The sequence below is a fragment of the Panthera leo genome, chromosome A1 (genome assembly GCF_018350215.1).
Source record: "Panthera leo isolate Ple1 chromosome A1, P.leo_Ple1_pat1.1, whole genome shotgun sequence".
In the NCBI taxonomy this organism is placed as follows: Eukaryota; Metazoa; Chordata; class Mammalia; order Carnivora; family Felidae; genus Panthera; species Panthera leo.
Window position 1 is genome coordinate 1,792,542 of NC_056679.1, and position 24,830 is coordinate 1,817,371.

Consider the following 24,830-nt stretch of genomic DNA (forward strand, 5'->3'; position numbering starts at 1 on the left):
ATCAGTTTCTGCGTATTTATCCCAGCATTTCCCCCCAATATCTTAAAACAGCTCAAACCACATATACAAAATGAGTCTCACAACAGACTACTTGGAAAAACAGCATTTCCACAAGAAATATATTATTTGGGAAACGAAAAAAGAACAAGAATATATAGCATACTGAAGCAGAAAAACTCCCACATATTAGATCATGCAAACACCACTTCCAGACAAATACCTAGTTTACAGACAACTCTCCAGGTGCTCATTTACAATTCCCATGGACTAAAAAGCCACTTTGCTGGTGCTCAAGTGTTTCAACATCAAACGTACCCCGAACGTAATAGCATCTTCGCCATATAGAAGTTAACCAGTAACCATCACATGTTTCTAAGTGTGCATGAACATAATTCACTCAACGACACTGATGTAGAAACTGAGGTTTTAAGGAAAGGGAGAGCTGTCTGGGCATAAACACGGTAGTTATGTCACTGCACTGGCAACAAACGTCCAGCTAAGTACATCAACTAAGGCGACATTTGCATCACTCAATGAGAAATTTCACCAACAGTTATCCAAAACTGCAGCTTCCAAAAATCAGACACAAGTTCAAATGCTGTATTTTCATTTAGGCCCAAATCATTAACAGAGAATATTAAAAGACCGTGATAATGCTGTGGAAACTATTTTATAAGAGATTATTACTTAACTCTCTTTTGAAATATCTAATATTTTGTCTCTGTAGAGCAAGGGGGAAACGGCGAACTGTTTCAGAAGTCTGCTTGCTTGTTTCTGAAAAAATATTTCTGCTCCAAAAACGTTCTGCAACTCCATCTGACTGATGAATAAAAGTGAAACTCAAGTCGGAGTCACTTAAATTTCACTTTTCTCTTCCTTCATCTGCCACCTTGTGGAGGTGCAGGGAACGGGTTGGAAGCCACAAGAAAGACTGTTAGAACTGGGAATGGAGTAAGCCTGGGTTTTGAAAAGACGGAAAAAAAAATCAGCCCACAAATGCTAAGCTTTTAGTGTGTCAACAGTTATTAAAATGATTTCACTTTCTCACCAGGCACCTATTGGTCTCACGTTGTTCACAGTGTGTTGTGCACTCAGGATATGAGGACTGAATACTACGTATTTTATTTAACATGTCTGAAAACAAAGGCTTGATTATCTTTCAGAGAAACAAAATGAAATATTCGTGGATGAAACCACATAATGTCTAGGATTTGCTTCACAATTACCTAAGGACGGAAGAGTACAGATGAAACAAGGATTTAAAGCCGTTGAAGCTGGATATTTATTTTTGTACATCTTTGAAATTTTCCACAATAAAAGGCTGGTGCATAAAAAAAGGAGGAGGCTTGAGCATAGGAAATAAAGACCCGAGTAAGGCAATAAATTCTTTGCGCTTCATAAAACCGATTTCACTTCATCTTTTCTAGTTTTATTCCCCTTAAATTTCAATGTCCCATTTTATTAATAAAAAGGTAATGATTTTTATATATACTGTTCATTAATGGAAAATGTTTACTACTTATGCTAAGTACTATGTTGAGCAGAGATGCATAAAGAAAATCATGACAACCCAGTTCCAATTTTTTAGGAGTTTGCAATCTTACATTAAAATGGTAACAAATTGTTATTTTGTTGAATATCCAGATCTTAACAAACTAAATACACGTGTATAATTTTACTAAATATTTTCACGGAGAAAAATAACAATTTATTAATACTTTATATGCTTACATAAGGTATAGATTTCTTTTTAAGTTAGGGGGATATGAGACACATTCACATAACCATAGTAAAGTGGTTAGTCTCAAAGGAGACCATTTGCCCATTTTCTTGTCAATACAGCCACCCAGGCAGCCAGCAAACGCAAGCTGCTCTAAGAAAGCCAAATACTTCAGGTGCCGGTCAACTGCCAGAGAAAGTTAAAATCTATAACCCCGAAGAACGCTACACACACAGTTTAAGCACAGAGGGAGAATACTGGGAGAAGTAAAGGGAGCAATACTTACGGAGTTTGCTAGTCTTGGAAACAAGGCAAATCTCATTCCAAGAGAGTAAAGAATCTCCCATATCCTAACTAGGCCAGTTCTAGTCGACAAGGGGTTGGCCACTGTTCTTCAGTGAGTGGAAGGTGAAAACTTCAAAGATTAGTAAGTATTGCAAAAGGAAACAAAACCTAAACCAAGATACTTGTTTAATTCTCTTTTCACCCTTGATTTAGAAAATGTATATGCTCCATAAATTCTTTTGGATATCAAAGATTTATATTGAGAAAATGGAAAGACATACATTCAAGCGAGGGCTTTTTCCAGGTATGAAATGGACATAATTGCAAATGCTCACCTAAACATAGGGTTCAAAATAATCTTCAAATATTTAATTTTTTAAAAATCCTGGTTTCAGCTTCCCTGATCTTGGTCTGTTTTTAAGCATACTTTTCCTGGTGCCTCATATGTATGGCCAAATTTGCTCTAAAAGCTGACAATCAGCAGATTTTTTAAATGATGTTAATTCCTTACATTTTGCTAACAGCACATGGAGATCTGTGAGGTTAATATCTGACACCTGCCAGGAAATACCTTTCCCCCCAGTTATTTTAAATTTCATTTGAGTTTTGTTTTCCAACTCCAAACCTAGAAGGGACTTTTACCTCTGGCATGATATTTGCCTTCTACTAGAAAGCTCATTTATAACACACTTTGCTAAGAGGTTACCCTAACTGTTCTTTGAAGAATTGCTCTACAACACTGCAAACTTAACTACCTTCTCTTTTAAGTCAGCCCAGCACAGCCACTAACACCATTTCATCATAATAAAAGTGCACATATACTCCCGTTGGTACAGTAAGATACAACCACGTGTGTCCATGTGACCATTCCCAAAAGCATTTTAATAAAAACTTGAAAAAAACAAAAACAAAAACAAAGCAGTGTCGTAATAATGGATGGAGCAAATTTTTAAGAACAGAGCTATTCGGACAAGAAAGACTTGTTTTAGGTGGCAGACTGTGCTGTGAGCTGCTGAAGTGCTTGCCTTTGAATGAGAGGCTCTGAGGGTCCTTCCGAGTACTTGAAATACTGTTACTATGGATGTACAAGTATTACTTTGCAATTTAAAAAAAAAGTGAGAAGCACATCACAGTGTGAAAAGAACAGTCATATACAGATCTGGACCACATCTGTACGCTCAAAATGTAAAAAATTCAGGTATTTCAATTTTTAATTTGTTACTGCCAATTCACTATTTCTGTATGTATGTGTGTGTGTGTGTGTGTGTGTGTATGTATATGTATATGCGTGTGTGTGTGTATATATATATATACATATATATATATGAATCACTTCTCCAGATAATTCATAGTGTAGCTTACTTTAAAAACAAAACAAAGACTACCTCTAAAATTCAGAGATCTATCTAGCATTTCTATTCTTAAGACAACAATTTAAAAAATGATGTCAAGTAAAGCAAAAGTTTCTTTCAAAAACAAGTTTCCTTTTCAAAAGTTTCGATTTATACCACTACATTAACATGTCATAATATCTAAACATTATACTGCTTTATCTTTTTTTATCCAAATGTGTCACTAATGAAAGAGAAGTCTGACAATGAAATGATTATTTACTAATTAATCATTCATTATACATTTTATACGCCTGTCAGATTTTACAAGACGTATAAGTCACAACAGATTGATACTGGTTAAATAGCTATCATTTACGAAAATCTGCATCAGATTCTAAATCAAGAATCTTCTTGGGCTATGGCTTTAAACATTTATCTACAATAAATACTGAACTCAAGTAATTTATATTAAAAAAAAATTTTTTTTTCAATGTTTATTTTTATTTTTGAGACAGAGAGAGAGCATGAATGGGGGAGGGTCAGAGAGAGAGAGAGAGGGAGACACAGAATCTGGCCTGAACTCACGAACCGCGAGATCATGACCTGAGCCGAAGTCAGACACTTAACCAACTGAGCCACCCAGGCGCCCCAATAATTTATATTTTGTATCAGAATAATTCAAACCAAAGAAACCAAAGAAAATAAAGTGCAGTAAGACAGCCATACACAGAGCTGCTTTCAGTCTTTTAATGATCCTATGTCTTTTCAAAAATCTGTCATCCACATCTAATCTTACTTTACCTTCCCATACTTTCACCAGATTCAAAAATCACGAGTTACAGGACAATGATGTCTCTGTCACTGTACCAAATAGAAGCCCGCAAGGGTTCAAATTCTGAAGTGCTAAAACCCAAGCAGTCATCTAAGCTCAACACTATCTTAACCCTCTAGAAAATCAGCTGTAGTCAGATGTAAATTCAACTGCACCTCAGAACGGTGAAGTATTAACTCTATGTTCTCTACCCTCTCTTCACAACGATCCTATCGAGCTCTAAAATTCTCTTAGGGAAAGCTCAGCAAATTCTAAGAACTCAAAGGCATATAAATGTACCACCTGTCCTATTTTATAACTATATGACCAGAGACAAACACACTGGGCTAAGAGCCTGAAGGACAGAATCGAATCCCACCCTGCTACGGAGAGTCACCAGAGTCCCGAGCAACAAGTCTTCAGGTTTCAAACAACAAACGGTATTATCAGTAAGCACATATCTTAATGTGAGAGGAGAAAAGTCATCTTTGGAAATACACGGGTCCTTATATATGCAAATAAGTTCTTGTTCGTCTAACATCTTTAGTAAGGGCATCGTCTTGTGGCGGTAGCAGACTGTAAAAAGTCGGTGAGTTATACAGTAACCGCGAATCATCCTCAAGCAACTGCAGAGAGTCTGAAAATTCCCACAGACTATTCTTTTTTCTTTTAAATTTTTTTTAACGTTTATTTATTTTTGAGACAGAGAGAGACAGAGCATGAACAGGGGAGGGGCAGAGAGAGAGGGAGACACAGAATCGGAAGCAGGCTCCAGGCTCCGAGCCGTCAGCCCAGAGCCCGACGCGGGGCTCGAACTCACGGACTCACAGACCGTGAGATCGTGACCTGAGCTGAAGTCGGACGCTTAACCGACTGAGCCACCCAGGCGCCCTTCCCACAGCCTATTCTTATAAATACTTCATGATATAGGAAGATCCTGTGGCAACAATGAACATTTTACAAAAGTAATAAAAACTTTCATTTCTCCATCTTCCCATATTCTTTTTAAGCTACCTCATTTGTAAAACCAAGCTTCAGAAGCAAAGGGAAGCCAAGTTTTTCTTCTTAAATATTTAACCTCTGCCACTATAAATTCTTCTAACAACAAAAACGGTTATTTCCCTTTCTGGCACAACACAGAACCAATGAGCCCAGGCTTAGTAAGACAGCATTCAGTCCAAGTAACCAAAAGTCCTTTGAAATAAAGGAGAACTGACCTCACCTGAATGTTTTCCCAAGCCTTCCCTGCAAATAGTAACATCGGCTTTACTGGAAATCCTAATTTAGGTGAAGGCTTCTATATCCCATTACTATTTTATGATCCAGTTAGCTTTACCCAAGAGACAGAGTTGAAATTTTTTTTTATCAAAACCAAATCAGATCCACAAAAATAGAATATCAATAAAAGGCAGTGTAACCAAACTAAAAAAAGAAGTATTAAAGCCAACATACCAAACATACCTGCCAAACATTCTTATTACAAATGATACTGTCATTTATGATTAGCATTGCCAAAACCCTTAAGCATTTATGGACACCAGGTGAACTACTAGCTAAATAATCTTAGCAGCAAAAACAACCATCCAAGAACTGAAATAACACTTCAGAATCAAATCACCCTACCTCAGTAATTAAATAACATATATTTGTTAAGCATCTATTACTACATGCCAGACTGTGCAAGGTGCTGAAACCACACAGTGAACAAAAAACATGACCCATGTTCTCATGAACTTCTAAATGAGTAAACAGATTTACTCAAATAAGCTACACATGAAAACTTACAGCTGAGAAGTGAGCCAAGAGGAGAAAATCACATATAACATGCATATGAGAAACCATAGCAAAAGAAACCCGATTCAAGGTACACAACTGCGGCACACTTAGGAGGCGATCAGGCGAAGGGGAGGGGTCCAGGCAGGAAAACCCATGTGAGAAGGTGCCATGGCAGAAAGGAAACGGCCTGAGAGAACAGCTTCACCAAATGAGCAAACAAGAGTTTTGAGAAAGCGGCAGACATCAAACCACCCAGGACTGTAGAGCCCGTTTTTAAATTGGGATGATCCCATGACAGAGGATCACAGGACTAGGGACACTTTCTTTGGACAGTAGTGATCTGCAACAGAATGAAAAGCAGGTGGATTCTGTCTCCGTTTCCTTCCGCAGAGTGAGATCGGGGCACAATGGCTGAGTAGTTATGATTAGCTCAATGGGCCAGGGGGTGATTCTAACATCTGCCACAACCCAGGAGCCTCGTATACGTTGCTCCACCAGCCTGGGGTGGAGGACACTTTCATAAATCACCTTCTACACATGTAAAACCTAAATATAGTAAGTCCTGAATAAAAATAAGGGTTTGTAGATGACACTGTATATATAATACTATTTTTAATCCACTAAACATAATATTTGAGCTAATAAACAAATTCAGCAACATTACATAGTACAAGATTAACATTAAAAATGTATTTCTAGGGGCGCCTGGGTGGCTCAGTGGTTAAATGTCCAACTTCGGCTCAGGTCATGATCTCGCGGTCCTTGAGTTCAAGCCCCGCTTCGGGCTCTGTGCTGACAGCTCAGAGCCTAGAGCCTGCTTCGGATTCTGTGTCTCCCTCTCTCCTTGCCCTTCCCCTGCTCGCTTGCTCACTCTCTCTCTCTCTCAAAAATAAACAAATAAACATTAAAAACAAATTTTAAAATGTATTCCTATGTACTAACAATGAATATGAAAATAATTTAAAAATCAACTCCATTTATAATTGAATTAAAAAGAATAAAATATACATGAATGAAGTTGACAAAAGAATTCCAAACATTCTACTCCAAAAACTATAAAATATTGTTGGAAGAAGTTCAAGATCTAAATCAACGGAAAGATATCCCATGTTCATGGACCAGAAAATTTAACAATGTTAACATGACAATACTCCCAAAATTCATCTACAGATTTAGCACAATACCTATATCAAAATCCCAGCTGCCTTTCCTGCAGAAATTGATAAACTGATCCTAAATTTCATATGGAAATGCAAGGGACACAGAGAAGATAAAATAATCTTCAAAAAAAGAACAAAGTTAGAGAACTCACACTTCCTGATTTCAAAACTTACTACAAAGCTATAATAATCAAGACACTGTGGCAGTGGCACAGTAACAGACATAAAGACCAACGGAACTGGGGCACCTGGGTGGCTCAGTCGGTTAAGCATCCGACCTCAGCTCAGGTCGTGATCTTGGGGTCCGTGAGTTCGAGCCCCGCATCGGGCTCTGTGCTGACAGCTCAGAGCCTGGAGCCTGTTTCAGATTCTGTGTCTCCCTCTCTCTCTGACCCTCCCCCGTTCATGCTCTGTCTCTCCCTGTCTCAAAAATAAATAAACATTTAAAAAAAAAAAATTAAAAAAAAAAAAAAAAAGACCAACAGAACTAAGGAGCCAGAAACATACTGTCACATTTACAACTGGAAAATACTTTTTTTCAACAAATGATACAGGAACAACAGGATATTCAGCAAAAAAAAGAAACCGGATCTTCACCTTTCACCATATACAAAAACTAACTTAAAATGATGACAGACCTAATGTATGACTGACCTAACTGTATGGGCTAAAAAACCATAAAACTCTTAGAAGAAAATATAAGATTAAACCTTTGTGACCTTAAGAACAAGAATAAAGTTAGGGCGCCTGGGTGGCTCAGTTGGTTGAGCATCCCAACTCTTAATTTCAGATCAGGTCATGATCCCAGGGTCACGGGATCGAGCCCCACATTGGGTTCTATGCTAAGTGTGCTTGAGATTCATATTCTCACTCTCTCTCTCTCTCTCCAACTCCCTTCTCCCTTGCTCCTGCATTCTAAAAATAAAGGACAAGGACAAAGTCAGAGGACTGATACAATCCAACTTACTATAATGCTACAATAATTAAGACAGTGTGGTATTGGAAAAAGAATGGACAAATAGATAAATGGAACAGATAAAGAGATTAGAAACAGACCCACATAAATATAGTGAAATAATCTTTAATAAAGGGGCAAAGGTAATACAATGGGGTAAAGACAGTCTTTTCAACAAATAATGTTTGAACAACTGGACCTTTAATGCAAAAAAAAACAAAAAAACAAAAGCAAATTTAGACACAAACCATACACCCTTTACAAAAATTTACTCAAAACGCATCACAGACCGAAATGTAAAACACAAAACTAAAACTCCTAGAATATAGGAGAAAATCTAGACGAACAATGACTTGACAATGCCCTTTTAGATACAATACCAAAGTCACGATCCAGGACAGAAAAAAATGGTAGCATGAACTTAATTAAAATTAAAAACTTCTGCTCTGTGAAGGAAATGTTAACAGAATAAGACAGTAAGCCACAGATTAGTCGAATATATTTGCAAAAGATATTTCTGGTAAAAGACTATTATACTATCCCAAACCCACAAAAACCTTTAAAGTTCAACAATAAGAAAGACAGCCTGGTTGAAAAAACGGGCCAGACCTTACCAGACACGTCACCAAAGATATACAGATGGCAGTAAGCACGTGGAAAGATGCTCCACGTCGTGGTCACCAGGGATATATGCAAATTAAAACAACAGTAAGATACCAGTACAACCTACCCCTTTGGCCAAAATCTAGAACCGACAACACCAAATGCTTACAAGGACGTGCGGCTGAAGGAACACTCATTCCTTGCTGGTGGGAGTGCAGAACAGTGCAGCCACTTTTGAGGTCAGTTTGGCAGTTTCGTATAAAACTAAACATACTCTTACCAAACAATCCAGCAATTGTGCTCCTGGGTATTTACATAAAGGAGCTGAAAATTTTTGTTCACACAAAAACCTACAAATGCATGTGGAGCCATTACTGTTAAAACTTAGGGGGAAAGAAGGATACGGGAAATCTCTGTACCTTCTGCTCAATAGTGCTATGAAACTAAAATTCCTCTTTAAAAATTAGTCTATTAAAAAAAAAAATCTCTCTTGGGAATATAAGCTGGTGCAGCCGCTCTGGAAAACAGTATGGAGGTTCCTCAAAAAGCTGAAAGTCGAACTACCCTACAACCCAGCAACTGCACTACTAGGTATTTACCCAAGGGATACAGGTGTGCTATTTCAAAGGGACACATGCACCCCAGTGTTTATAGCAGCACTATCAACAATAGCCAAAGTATGGAAAGAGCCCAGATGTCCATCGATGGATGAATGGATAAAGAAGATGCAGTGTGTGTGTGTGTGTGTGTATATGTAAATATATATAATATATATATATGTACGTACATACATACAATATATATATAGTATACTGTACATGTATAACATATATACACACATACATACATACATACAATGGAGTATTACTCGGCACTCAAAAAGAATGAAATCTTGCCATTTGCAACTACGTGGATGGAACTGGAGGGTATTATGCTAAGTGAAATTAGAGAAAGGCAAAAATCATATGACTTCACTCATATGAGGACTTAACAGATGTCAAGAAGAGACAAAACAGATGAACCTATGGGAAAGGAAACAAAAATAATATCAAAACAGGGAGGGGAACAAAACAAAAGAGACTCATAAATATGGAGAGCAGACAGAGGGTCACTGGAGGGAGTGGGCGGGGAGGGGGATGGGCTAAATGGGTAAGGGGAATTAAGTAATCTACTCCTGAAATCATTGTTGCACTGTATGCTAATTTGGATATAAATTTAAAAAAATAAAATTAAAATTAAAAAAAATCTTTCTGACCTTAAGTTATAGACACAGCTGTCTTATAAATATATCCAAAAGCAGAAACAACAAAAGAAAAACAGATAAATCAGACATCATCAAAATTAAAAAATTTCTATGTTTCAAAGGCCATTACCAATAAAGTAAAAAAGACAACCAACAAAATAGGAGACTTACTTTAGATTTTAATAATATATACAGGACTCTTACAACTCAAAGATTAAAAAAAATACTAACTCAATTTAAAAATGAACAAAGGATCTGGACAGATATTTCTTTAAAGATACACAAATGACCAAAAAAACCACAAATGAAATGATGCTCAATAGCATTTATCTATAGGGTAAGGCAATTCTTAGCCACAAGATACCACTTTGTATGAAATAAGATGGTTATAAACAAAAAAACAGAAACAAATGTTGGTAAGGATGCAGACAAAATGGAATACTCATATACTACAATGTTAATGCAAAAGTAGTGTAGGTATTGTGGAAAACAGTCTGATAGTTCCTCAAAATGTTAAATAACAGTTATCATATGACCTAGCAATTGCACTCCTGCATATACACCCAAGAGAAATGGAAACATACCTCCACGAGTATGGAAAAAGACGTTCCCAGCAGCAGCATTCTGTATTGGAAATTATTTTAAAACAATGGAAAGAACTCAAATAACCATCAACTGATCAGATGAACAGAGAAATAAGACACAGTACTATGCACACAGTGGAATATTACTTGGCAATAAAAAGGAATGGAATACTGATACATGCTACATGAATAAACCTCAAAAACATGCCACATAAAAGTGACAAAAAACCCACGTATTGTATGGTTCCATTTATTTATTTATTTATTTACTTATTTCATGTTTTATTTATTTTTGAGAGAATGAGAGAGAGAGCGAGAGCGAGCACGTGATCAGGGGAGGGACAGAGAGAAAGAGAGACAAAGAATCCGAAGCAGGCTCCAGGTTCTGAGCCATCAGCACAGAGCCTGACGTGGGGCTCAAACCCATGAACTACAAGATCATGACCTGAGTTGAGGTCAGATGCTTAACATGAGACTGAGCCACCCAGGCACCCCTGTATGGTTCCATTTAAATAAAACATCCAGAATAACAATTATCTATAGAGACAGAATGTGGATTAGCAGTTGCTATTAAAAGGGAGTGGAGGTGAGTGGGAATGCAGGGTGGGAACGTTAAAGGGTATGCTATGGGGTTTCTTATTGGAGTGATAAATATTCCCTATATCAATGGTGGTGATTGTTGCACAACTCTGAGTAAACTTAAAGAAAACACTTAACTGTACATTTTAAGTGTGTGGACTTGTATGGTATGTGAATTATATCACAATGCCTTTAAAAAAACAATATATCTTAGGTCTCAAAATTTATGCTATGTCCACATGTATCTTTTTTTTTAAAATTCCAAACTTAAGTTTTTTGTTTTGTTTTGTTTTTTTTAATTTTTTTTAACGTTTATTTATTTTTGAGACAGAGAGAGACAGAGCATGAACGGGGGAGGGTCAGAGAGAGGGAGACACAGAATCTGAAACAGGCTCCAGGCTCTGAGCTGTCAGCACAGAGCCCGACGCGGGGCTCGAACTCACGGACCGCGAGATCATGACCTGAGCCGAAGTCGGCCGCTTAACCGACTGAGCCACCCAGGAGCGCCCCAAACTTAAGTTTTTAAATATGAATCCTCAATTAAGAATACAGTTGTAGGACTTTGTTTTTTTAATGATTTTATTTTTAAGTAATCTCTACACCCAATGTGGGGCTTTAACCCACAATCCCAAGATCAAGAGTCACATGGGGGCACCTGTGTGGCTCAGTCAGTTGAGCTTCTGACTTCGGCTCAGGTCATGATCTTGCAGTTTGTGGGTTCAAGCCCCGCATCAGGCTCTGTGCTGACAATTCAGAGCCTGGAGCCTGCTTCGGATTCTGTGTCTCCCTGTCTCTCCACCTACCCTGCTAGCACTCTATCTCTCTGTCTGCCTCTCTCAAAAATAAACAAACATTTAAAAAAAAAAACCTTTTTTTTTTTAAGGAAAAAAAAAGTCACATGTTCTATTCTTGGTGCCCCAAGAATACTTTTAATGAAAGCACAAGACATAATGTACCAAGTAGACATTTTAGATGACTTATAAACATGGGTTTAAAATGTTAAAGTCTTCCATATATGACAATTCCCCACTTCCTTCTTTTTTGTGAAGGAAATTGATACATAATGAGGAATATTTACTGTCCTCAGTGGATTAAAAAATAGAGAGCCTGGGGGCTCCTTGGTGGCTCAGTGGCTTAAGTGTCTGACTTCGGCTCAGGTCATGATCTCATGGTTCGTGGGTTCAATCCCCAAGTCAGGCTCTGTGTTGACAGCTCAGAGCCTGGAGCCTGCTTCGGATTCTGTCTCCCTCTCTCTGTCCCTTCCCCTGTCACACTCTGTCTCTCAAAAATAAATAAATGTTAAAAAGAGAGAGAGAGAGCACACGCGCCTAAGATTAAAAATGCAAAAGACTATAGTATATCATGTTTACCCCAATTAGATTACATTTCCATTACTTTCATACAGTTAATGCTACACATTTAGATGTGGATAAATGTTTTGGTGGTTAGGGCGGAGAACTTTCAAAGGTTATCTAGCTCTTTTTTGCATTCCATTCCAATATGTTGGTTACTTACCTATCCTAGTGTAGGATTAGTCATCAAAACAGATGTGAACAGAGAGAAAAGGCCTAATTCCCTCTAACAAGCAACTTAAAAATCCGATTCAAGGCTGAGCTGCAGAATCACAATAATAATATTAATCACTGGTATATCCACCAGAACTGTCTAGGGTGGGTGGTTGTGTAATCTTCATATATAAAGATCACCCTATCAGCCCACTGTCAGTAGAACAGTGACTTTGCATTAACTGGTAACAGATTCGCACAAACACTTTTTTTCCCAGTGCAAATAATGGTCAAATCTGCTAAAAGACAAATGATCAGGGTAGAAAGTACAGTTCTACCCATGGCAAAAGCAGTTTACTTAACCGATAAAAAGATTAAACCCACATGGTCTTAATGCTCTCTCTAAACCACAGCTTTCTAAAACCAATGAAAAAACCCTGCCATCAAAATTAAAATGCATAGAAAGGCCTTCAAGAATTTACTGTAGATATTAATAAACAAAAACCCTACATACAATTGTAATTTCTTGAGTATTCACTACTCACTCAAACCTAACACATGGGAAAAACATGGATTTAGTGGCTAGCTCTTTTACCATCTTCCCATCAATATCATTCTGCAAATAATACAATCTTAAACTCGATACTTCAGAGCACAGCACAGGATTACCATGTAAGTAGCAGCATTCATTAAGAATTTATTGAACTGATAACCTAGACAGTTCACGGAATTAAGAACTCAATGGATTCCTTTATAAATAATTAAGTAATTTTAAAGAAAGTCATTTTCTAATGAGAAATCCTGCATTTAAAGTAATTAAGTCAGATCTGCCCAACAGACACCTACATAAATGATCTAACTTTCTGAGCCAAAGGGGCACCAAAAGACACTGCTCTTGGCACACAGGGTTCAACTGTTAAGTTGCCTGTGGCCTTAAATTACTAAGCAATTAAGAGAGCTAAAAAGTTAAGCTTCCTCTTGGGGAGACTTTTTTCTACTGCTCAATCCATTCCTCCCTGCTCCTGTATGGATTCAAACTACATAAAGTAGTAAGTGAAAAATCCATGGGCTCACGAAGAGAAAATAGAACTGCACAGCCCTGTTCATACAGAAGCAAAGAACTTAGTGGGCATCCTCTTGTTCACTCTCCAACCACCTGCAGGTTGACATCAAAAATCAGTTTTGTTAACTGTCTCCTACAGCCAAAGGCCCTACTGTCGCTGGTAGTTACATGTAACTACAGTATGTATAATGGGATAATAACTGCAAGTCATTAGGGGGATATCACGGGCAAGAAAACAGATATAAGAACTACCAAGTTCAAAGTTCAACTACAAAATATTTTTCAAAATATTATAGTATAACGAACACATAATTTAGCATAATCAATTGTAACCTAAGATCGAAGGACTACTCTCGACATAACCTTTCCTTCTAATGGCCTGAAGTCAGAAATTCTTCTGGCTGGTTCCTCTTGGGTATGTTTCTTGTAAAGCAGAAATATACCTGGAAGGATAATACAACTACTTCACACACTGGCTAATGACTTTACAGATCGACTTTCCTTTTAAAGTGTACAATACCAGTATAAACAGAGAACAGTTTGGGGAAGAACTAAAAAAAAAAAAAAGAACTGAAGAAGAAACTTCGTAATGGCTTTATACATCCTCTCTCTCCCTCTCTCTCTCTCACACACACACACACACACACACACACACACACACACACACACACTTAAAAACTCTATCAGTGGGGTGCCTGAGGGGCTCAGTCGGTTAAGCGTCCGACTTCGGCTCAGGTCATGATCTCACAGTTCGCGAGCTGGAGCCCCGCGTCGGGCTCTGGGCTGACAGCTCGGAGCCTGGAGCCCACTTCAGATTCTGTGTCTCCCTCTGTCTGCCCTCTGCTGCTTACACTCTCTCACATTATCTCAAAAATAAATAAACATTAAAAAAAATTTTTTTTTGACTCTATCAGATACTGATGTCTACCACTTTGCTCCTCTACTTTTGAACAAACCTGGACAAAGCTGATCAAAACAGCATTTGAGAGCTAAGAAACTTGGGTCATGGTGGCAGGCATGCCATGCATCCTAAAGCTTACTATCTTCCTCACTACCTGAACTGCATCCTAGGCTATCTAAAAATCCACATCACTGGCTTATCTAGTACGTGTAAGATCGCATTTTCTTGCTCCAATTCTGACTTCTTTCCCTTGGGCAATAAATAGGTTCATCTCTCCAAAGTACAAAGTACAAACCCAAACCAAAGCTTCAAGGGTCTCAAATCCTTATTCCATTCCTCACAGTTCATGGTCTATGGAATATCTACACTTTCTACCTCATCAATGACCAATCACTACTCATTCACTGAAATGGCTTTTGCGCAATGCATAAACAGCTCTTCACATGACTATCTATGTCCTGATACCCAATCTACGTCTTCCCTTTCAGTATCAGAGTATGTCTATTACCTTTATTTTTTGAAACGCCCACGTATCTTTGCTTCCCAGACTACTCACCTGGTTATCCCCTCTGCTTATCTAAACTGCCCACTGCCCTGCTCAATCTCTTTTGCTTCTTCCTGGTTCTTACTACTGTTGGAGCCAAAGATTCTACCACTGATCTTCTCTGCTTCTCTTTGATCTTTCTCACTCCCTTTACTTCAGTGGCTCCATAACAGGAATATCTCCCAAAACTGTATCCTCACCCTTAATCTACCTCTATAACTTACCCTGACAACAGGCAGTTGATCTGTATGGCACGATTTCTAACCCTTGACATGACTGATATTTTTAAAGCCTTGAGACTTCATTCACATACTACACAATTTACTCATTGACTGTACAACTCAACGGTTTTTCAAGTTATACGACTGTCACCACGATATAATTTTAGAACACTTTCATCTCCAAAATGGAGCTCTATGCACTTAAGCCATCATCTCCTACTTCCTCCAACCTCCTGGCCCTAGGTAACTACTCATCTGTCTGTCTCCACAGACCTGCCTACTCTGAACATTTCCTACGAATGGAATTCTACAACATGCAGTCTTTTGTGAATGAATTCTTTCACTTAAGATGTATGATGTTTCCAAGGTGTATCCATTCTGTTGCATGTATCAGTACCAGCCTTCCTTTTTATTGATGAATAATATTCTGCTATGTGAGTAAACCACATTTATCCATTCATCAGTTGATGGCTACTTGGGTCACTTCCACCTGTTGCCCATTATAAATAATACTGCTAAGTACATTCACATAGAAGTTTTTGTATGGGTCACTATTGACCTTTTGGGCATAGTAACTGCTTCTCGTGGGAGTTGTCCTGTGCATTCTAGGGTGTCTAGTAATACCCCGGGCCTCTACTCACCAGTTGCCTAAGTAGCACTCCCCTAGTTGTGATAACAAAATATGTCTCCAGACATGGCCAAATGTCCCAAGCGTGCAAAATCACCCCAACTGAGAACCCCTGCTGTAGAGTTAGGATTTCTTTAGCGAAACCCTGTATGCACATTAATCTTGACCCAAGATCACTGCAAATTAATTATGACAGGACTAACAGTCTTAAATACTAATAAATATCTCAATATTCAATCCGTGTATTCTTTTCATTAATATCTCTCTGCACATTTTAGCTCCACTGTTGAGTCAGTGTCCACTGGCTTCACAATAACATTTTTAGGTCATAATTTACACATTTCTCTGTAAGAAATTTCCAAAAGCTTCGGCAGTCAATTACTCAAAGTTTCCTCCCAAGCAACCTAATATATATTTCAGGTTATAAGCATGTCCTTTCATTTATCAACAAATATTTATGTAATACCTACTAAATACAAAATTGGTAGGCTGAGCATGCATATCTAACCCTATAGATCATTTATTCATATGAATAATTTCTCCTATCAATTCTTTTGGTATTCCAAATTAAAAACTGATGTTAGGGCAACTAAATTACACATTAACAGACACAGTAATCATTCACCACCATGACATATATCAGGTACTTCTTACTTCCCCAGCCTCTTCCTTATTTATTTATTTATTTATTTATTTAATGTTTTATTTATTTTTGAGAGCAAGAAAGACAGAGCACGAGCAGGGGAGGGGCAGAGAGAGGGAGACACAGAATCCAAAGCAGGCTCCAGGCTCTAAGCTGTGAGCAGAGCAGAGCCTGACGCAGGGCTCAAACTCATGAACTGTGAGATCATACCCTGAGACAAAGTGGGACGCTTAACTAACTGACCCCCCCGCCCCCACCCCCCCCCGCATCCCACCTCTTCTACCTTTCTAATCAATGGTCAAACATCTGTTGGGATACCTGATATCCACATGCAAAAGAATAAAGCTGGACCACTATCTCACATCACACATAAAACTTAACCCAAAACGGATCAAAGTCTTCAATATCAGAGCTTATATGTAAGAAGCCAGTCTTAGAAGAAAACACAGGCATAAATTTTCATGACCTTGGATAAAGCAATGATTTCTGAGATATGACAACAAATGAAAAAATAAATTGGACATCATCAAAATGCAAATTTTCTGTGTTTCAAAGGACAACATAAAAAAGTAAAATGCGACTCACAGAAATGGAGGAAATACGTGAAAATCGTGTATTTAAGAGACTTGTATCCAGAATATAAAAGAACTATTACAACTCAATTTTAAACAGACAAACCAATTAAAGTATAGACAAAGGATCTGAATAGGCAGTTTTCCAAAGAAGATAAACAATGGCCTATACCTACATAAAATGTGTAATAAATTAACCATCAGGGTAATGCAAATCAAAACACAATGAGATCCTGCTTCGTACGAAACAGGATGGCTGTGGACACACAGATTATGAAGTCTTAGCCAGGATGGAGAGAATCTGGAACACTCATATACTGCTGGTGGGAATATAAAATGGTACAGCTACTCCAGAAAACAGCTTGGCAATTCCTCAAAAGGTTAAACACAGATTTTCCATATGATCCAGCAATTCTACTCCTAGGTATATCTCACAGAAATGAAAACATAAGTCCAAACATAAACTTCCAATGAATGCTCACAGCAGCAGCATTATTCAAAATAACCAAAGAGTTGAAACCACCCATCAATAAGTTGATCAACGGATAAATAAAAAATCTGGCATATCTTTACAACAAAAAATTATGTATATGTAGAGACAGAAAGAGAGAAAAAGAAAGGGACAAAATGTTTTCAACTGGTGAATCTTGGTACTAGGGCATACAGCAATTCTTTGAATTACTCTTACAGTTATCTCTGAATGTTTAGAATTACATCAAAATAAAAAGATGCAAAAGAGAAGCAAATTATAAAAAATTATGAATAAGGATTGATACTGACTATTTAATACAGCCTCATTTAACATGATATCATTGCAAATGATCAAATATATTTGATACAGGGGCACCTGGGTGGCTCGGTTTGTTAAGCATCCAACTTCAGCTCAGGTCATGATCTCACAGTCCGTGAATTCGAGCCCCACATCAGGCTCTGTGCTGACAGCTTGAAGCCTGGAGCCTGATTCAGATTCTGCGTCTCCCTCTCTCTCCGCCCTCCCCCCACTCATACTCTGTCTCTCTTTCCTTCAAAAATAAACATTAAAAAAAATTTTTTTTAATATATATATATATGCTATAAGATACATATTTTACAAGGTCCACTTGCTACTCATCTACCTTAAAAGATAAATCATTTCTAAAAAGCCATCCACTTAATACATATAACTAGGTTAAACTTGTTCTATAGGCCCTCTTAAAGGTACAAAGCTTAATATCCAAATCTCTCCCCACTGACTGAATAGATCACCAAGAAATTCCCAAAATTAGAAATTATATCAGAATTGGATTCCGTGAAACTGATTCCGTCTAATTAGCACTGAAAATGTAGCTTAGTTTAACTCCAGTGCCATGCTCTTTCTCCTACACTTAAAGCGAACCCACTTAAAGGAAGGACTAGGGAGCCAACAAATGGCGACTATGCGAACTACGCTCACGAAAGAATTCATTTGTAAGTCACGAAGCAGAATATCCAAAGGTCAAGATGAAGACTGACTTTTCTTTAAACAAGGAATTACTTCCTTTGGGAACACTGTAGCTGTGCTTATTATTTTCAGATGACAGGTTTTCCAAAGCTTTATCTAAATACTTTATAAAAATATTTTATGTGTGTGTATCTTTAGACAAACTTTGTTTCCAAACTCCCAGAGCACTGTTTCCCTCTACAAAACAGTCACTCTTCAGCCAACTACATTTCCCCCTAAAGCAGAGACTTTAAAATTGGCTCCAATATATGCAGTGTAACTTTTGTTGATTTTCCCTACATTTATAATTAATGTTTTGATAGCTCCATATGGTCTGTTACTTTTTAAATCTGTCTCTAAGTTTCTCAACATCTTTCCTTCTCTTACTAACAAAAACTGGAGCAAAACTTACACTGCAACACTCAAAGGGGAAATTTTTTAAAAAGCAAGCTTAAAATATGTGCCTTTTAACAACCCCAAAAAGAATATACTGAAGACATAAAATAAATTGCTTGTAGAAAAATGATTAAAGAGCGAGGATAAAAAGGGAAAGTAATTACCATCACTGTGAGCTCTGCCCCATAAAGCAGCAGCTCACTAGGACTGCCTTGGGGAAAGAAAACTGGAGAACTCAGGGTCTAAGTCACAGACTCAACACCCTATATACAACACATAGTTAGTTTTCTACTACATGAATGTATTAACTTGAAAATAGAAGAAAACACTGTACTTCACCCTACCTGACCCCTTTAAAATTTAAAATTTTACCAGCTAAAAACACTTGGTGATCTCTATGTATGTGAATGTAACAACCCTCGGCTCTGTTGGGATAAAGAGGGGGTCTCATCCTAAATCTCTGATACGGCTGAATACGTATCTCCTGTTTGCTTATCGTCTTTTTTCTCCTAAACAGATTCCCTCTCCCCCTCATCCAGGTCCCCAGGAGGAGACTGATTAAAGACACATACAACAGATTAGATTTCCTATATATCAGATCAAGAAAAAAAGAGCATAACGCAGACAGCTAGCTGATGAACTTCTTTATTCAAAGAAGCTATTACAAGCTCAATAAATAGTAGCTAACTCCTGAGAGTTTTAAATGTATTACTACATTAAATTCACTTAACTATCCATATCCCCATTTTATATTTGGAATAACTGAGACTCAGAGACTTTAAGTAATCTGCCTAACATCAGCTAAGAATTTGTGTGATTCAGCTATGAAAAAATTAAGAGACACTAGATAGTATTGCTTTCAATCTATCAACAGGCAGTAAATGTTCTAGAAAGCAAATCATAAACCTTAAACTAAGAACCTGCTTTATAAAATATAAATTTCTCTACTTCAATAACTGATTTTTTAAAAAGCAGATATATGTACCTACAATGTAACTCACTTAAACTTATTTTATATTACTAATAATTAGCTAGAAATAAAAGTTTGAGATTTTTATTTTAAAAAAGGTCACCAAAGAATAACCGTATTACTTACCTTGTTATCCACACTTGAACAATATCATCATCCATAAAAATCAAATTAGAGCATGAAAAATTAGTCTTTAAGGTCAGCCAAAAAAATCCAACGTAATTACATGTTACACAGAGAAAATGATTCAGTTTCTTGATAGAAATGCACTTCCCACCTTTTTCCTTTTCCTTCCTAAGAAACACTGCTATTCCTTAGTTAGCAATAGCCCCACTATCCACTAAATGCTTTCATTTATTGAACTCTTTTCTATAAAGTTGTGAATGAAATTTTAAATCTTGTAAGTCGTCCACTACATTGTATATTATAAAAAGAAAAAAATTAAATTCCATTTCTAAAAAAAGCGTATTTTCTTTCAACAACACGCTTTACAAACCTGCAAAGATAAAACGTTTTTAGCCATAATTAAGTAATCTATGAAAATCACCACAATTCAGTTGTTAAAAGGATATAATTTGGAGGAAGAAAGTTCCAGCTCAAGACTTGATTGGCGAGGGCAAGGTAACGCTGAAATACCGAAGACATCTGAGCATTGAGGTTTTCCCGCCTGCTGAATTCCTGAAGAACTTCAACTGTTAGCATGAAGATCTGACGAAGGTCTTCTTCCTGTAATAAATAAATCACACGTATTTTTCGATCAAAAGCTTATTCAAAATGTATTCCCATTTAAGAACCATGAAACAAACAAAACCCCTAAAATTTCCGATGGAAACCACTACCTCCTTAAGAAAATTTTCCATTTTTAGGCCTGCTCATAATTTATAGCACAGTATGCTTTCCAGTGACACCGGTCGGAACGCATCTACTATAATACAAATGCTCGAGAAGTCGAGTCTTTGACAGCTACTACAGAGCTGGAGGGGGTCAGTTGCTTTGGTGCAGAGCCCTCGGATTTAAGCCAATGCCTTCACATAACTTTACTTCAGAGCCAAACAATACATATGAGACAAAGAGCCCACACCATCTGCAATAACATTTTAACTACATGGCCCTCGTTGGCACTCTGCCAGGCCTATTTTAAGGCCAGCAGAGTCCTACCAATTGAATTAGTTGTATCTAAACGCAGTAAGAACAGCGTAACTAATCTAAGGATGTTTGGAGTGGTATTTCCTTTTTGTTTTGTTTAAAGACTAGAATTAACAAGAAATCTTAAATTGTTAGCTATGTGCACCAAGTCTCTATCCTACCCCGTCCTTTATCCTTTACTAAATACTATGAAATTGCAACACAAATCTTCAAGGAGAGGCCATCACTCAACTAGACAAAATAAGTGTTCTTACTCCATTAGGAAAAGACTGTATTAACAATCTAATAAAACGTAAAAACAAAAATACCAATACCTGAAAAACTCTTTTGCAGTTGCCATGGAATTCCATACTGAGTCCAATGTTGCTAGTTTTACTTGAACTTGAGAATTCGCTCAATAGTGCAGTTAGAATAGAACAGGCCAAAGTTTGCTGTAATTATTTGATAAGAAACAACTGTAAGGCATTATTTTCTCCCAATGTTTTGCTTCAATACAGCATTTGTTTAAAGAACATTTTCTATCTTTAGATCTTACACCTACCAGTCAGAAAACTAGACATGACAAAGTACAGACAGCTCTTCTTTCTAAGTAGCCTAGTAATCAACTTCAGTTATACAAATCCGTCTATGACTTGAACTCGGGACATACATGTATTCAATCATAGAGTGCAAATGACATTTCAAGATTATCGATGTTGAATGTACCACTTCATTCACTTCACACAACAATCCATATCCCCATTTACAGTTGAACAAGTAAGATTTGGAGAGGTAAGTAATTAAGGCCAGCTGAGATTTGAATTCAGGTCTGTCTGTGTTCTCACGTCTATAAAGTGCACAGATGAAAAATGAAACAGATTTTATAGCATCCAGAACATTAAATGGAATAGTTCACAAAAGGTTTTTAAATGAACACTGAAGATGGTCGTTTTTAATGGCTCTATCCAACAGGCTCCTAATATCAAATTGTTGCTTTTATTCACAGACTATTTAGATTTAGAGTCAAGGTGCCAAGGATGGAGAGGATACAAATTATTTTGGCAAGTTTCCAGGGGTTAAACAGAAATATGCACACTACCTCTGAACAACCGAAAGATTAAAGTCAAGATGATACTATTTATGCGAGCTTATACAACAGCTGAACACAGTTCTACCCGCCCACCAACTGCAACATCTTTGTTCAGAAATGCTTCTGATGTCAGTACCTTGACCTTACAGATGCTTATCTTGGCAAATCTTAGCAAATATACATAAAATTAAATTCCTAATGGCATGAGTTGACATTTGCTAACGCTGAATGAAGGATGATTACATGGATGACCAATATACTCTATGTCTATTTTTGTACATGTCTGAGACTTTCCTCTAAAAACTGTGAGAAGAATTAAATTCTTATCTGCCTCTTTATCTCAACTAAAATAAACATGCATGTCTGTATAACTAATATTTATGGATGGCACACTAGCTCATACATTCAAGCAGTTTTTAGACTTTTTCACACCAGGGAAGCTTAATAATAGAGAATATATGCAAATTCCCTCGGGAATCTCGGGTATAGCCCAAGCTGCCTTCAACAATGGTAAAAGTACTCTTAATACGCATGGTTTAGTTTAAACACACACACACACTCTCTCTTTGTAACTTTACTTCAAGATATACATTTCTTTTATTATAAAAACGTCCTCCCTTCCCCAAATCATCAATAGAAGTGTACAAGCTTAACTGCCTCTGCATGGCCCCAGGCATATGAGGAAGAAACCCGGTCTGAGAAACCAAGCACTAAAGAGCCTCTTACAGAGAACACAGTCTGTCACATACTCACTTCATTTTACATTAAAGGGATCTTAGAAATTCATCTTGTACCTTCCCTCTTTTTCCTTTTTTTAGTTAAAAAAATTGTAGTTTAAAATATGGCTTTCTTTTAAAATGGTGATTGACGATTAAAGTACCAACAATCAAAACCTCACAGATACATTTAAATAACACTGGGACCAACTATGAACATTTTAAAAACTTAAGATTTTTAAATATACCTAGGGTTTAGTGGGGGAAAGTAGGTATTAAATTCAAATTAATAAAACTCAAAGCAAAAAATTAGCGCACAGAGAGCTCTAACACAATGGATTACATGGATCCTGATTCTGGAAACATTTTACAACATCCTATATTTTCTATCTTTCAGCCTTGGCTTTTCTCTCCTTTCTAAGTCAGACTTCAGCGAATAGAATATTATGAACCCAGAAGCTCTCAGTAAACACAAACTTATCGCTCTTACAAATAGATTATCTGCATAATTTTCCACAAGTAATTTACCACAAACAGTGTCAACCTCTATTCACCACCAAATGGCATATTTTTTAACTATGACCACATGCAAATTTTCAATAACACAACTCTAATTAATGAAATACATGCTCACGATGAAGCTTCATTTTTATGTGAAATAAACACTTCCTAAGAATACACGCATGTGTTTTAAGTCAAGATAGGAAAAAATGAGTGAAGAAAAAGGGCAGGAGCAATGAGAGCTGAGGACTTTCTGGGGTTAATGCTGCTCAGAAAAAGGAAGACGTTTTAAAAATAAGTCTCTTTTAACTACAACCTCATGACACAAACAAGGAGCCCTCAGTGGGATGGGAAGGCTTCGTGAGTGGCAATAAAGACCATCTCTCCAAGACAGCAAACTTTCACACTGATGAAGGAAAATTCACCCACAAAAGAAAGTATATTCTTAACACATGATAATTAAGAATAAAACAGTCTTACTATATATAGACTCAGTTCTCCGAACATAAGAATATTTTGTTTTTAACTTTTGCCCATAAAAAGATCTTAATCTTAGAAAAACTAGAAAGTACAGAAAAGTAAAAAGGAAGCTGCCCACAATCCTACCATCCTGAGATTATTACTGTAAACACTTGTTCACAGCTTTCTAATTTTTAATACATAGGTATACATCATTTATATGCCATTTCTAGCAACCTCTATGTATTGTTTTCCACTTTATACTTTTGAAATAAAAAGACAAATTTTTAAAAGTAAGTTCTTTTCAAATTACTGCCAAAGACATAAGAAATACATAAAAATAAATTATGCAGCATGGTTACAAGTATACCAGAAACCAAATATTCTGGTGTTAGCGTACCTAAAATTACCAGCTTTCAAAGAACCATAATTCAGTAAGACAGTCTCATCATTAAAAGATTTGTTTTACTGCTCCTTAATTTGGAAGTCCTGTAAGGATGTGAGATTAGCATCATAAACATTCAATATCCCATAGCACTACGGCTCAATGGGGCCAACTTAACAGAGATTCCTGGAGAACGATGGATAACTAAGCACGGAGAACAAAGCACTGCGACACATGTCAACACAGTATTTCTCCCTATTCACAGACCACATATCACAGTGCCCAGGACTCAATTCCCAATATGGTTACTCATTTTCAGTGTTTGATTATCAACCAAATCTCATTACAGTCAAGTTACCTTCACAGTAGGTGCATTGCACTGTAATGAAGACAGCTAGGGAAGCAAGCCAAAACTGAAATCCTATGGGAAAAAAAGAGGACAGCTCCTTCTCAGGACAAAGAAACAGAGGAAAGGGCCGGAGGGGGGGGCATCAAATCTGCCTTTGAGAGATCACAAATTTTTGTTTTTCTTACCCTTGTAGAAGGTCCCTGTCTGCTCCCTTCAGACTTTTCGGTCTCAATGGTCATCCCAAGTGCATTAC

At 37.2% G+C, this 24,830-nt stretch overlaps 1 protein-coding gene across 7 annotated transcripts in view; it reads right to left on the reverse strand.

Annotated features, from left to right (window-relative positions):
* The window catches only part of XPO4 (exportin 4), a 114,483-nt gene that overhangs the window by 43,441 nt on the left and 46,212 nt on the right, over positions 1-24,830 (reverse strand). For 6 of the 7 annotated variants that reach the window (XM_042926675.1, XM_042927170.1, XM_042926010.1 and 3 more), the window contains exons 5-6: positions 21,413-21,529; positions 20,525-20,678 (exon numbers count right to left, since the gene is read on the reverse strand). In XM_042926675.1, coding sequence (XP_042782609.1) covers positions 20,525-20,678; positions 21,413-21,529 — 271 coding nt within the window. Of the gene's footprint in view, positions 1-20,078; positions 20,092-20,499; positions 20,679-21,412; positions 21,530-24,830 lie in introns of all 7 variants that reach the window. The other variant, XM_042926923.1, reaches the window with a different exon arrangement.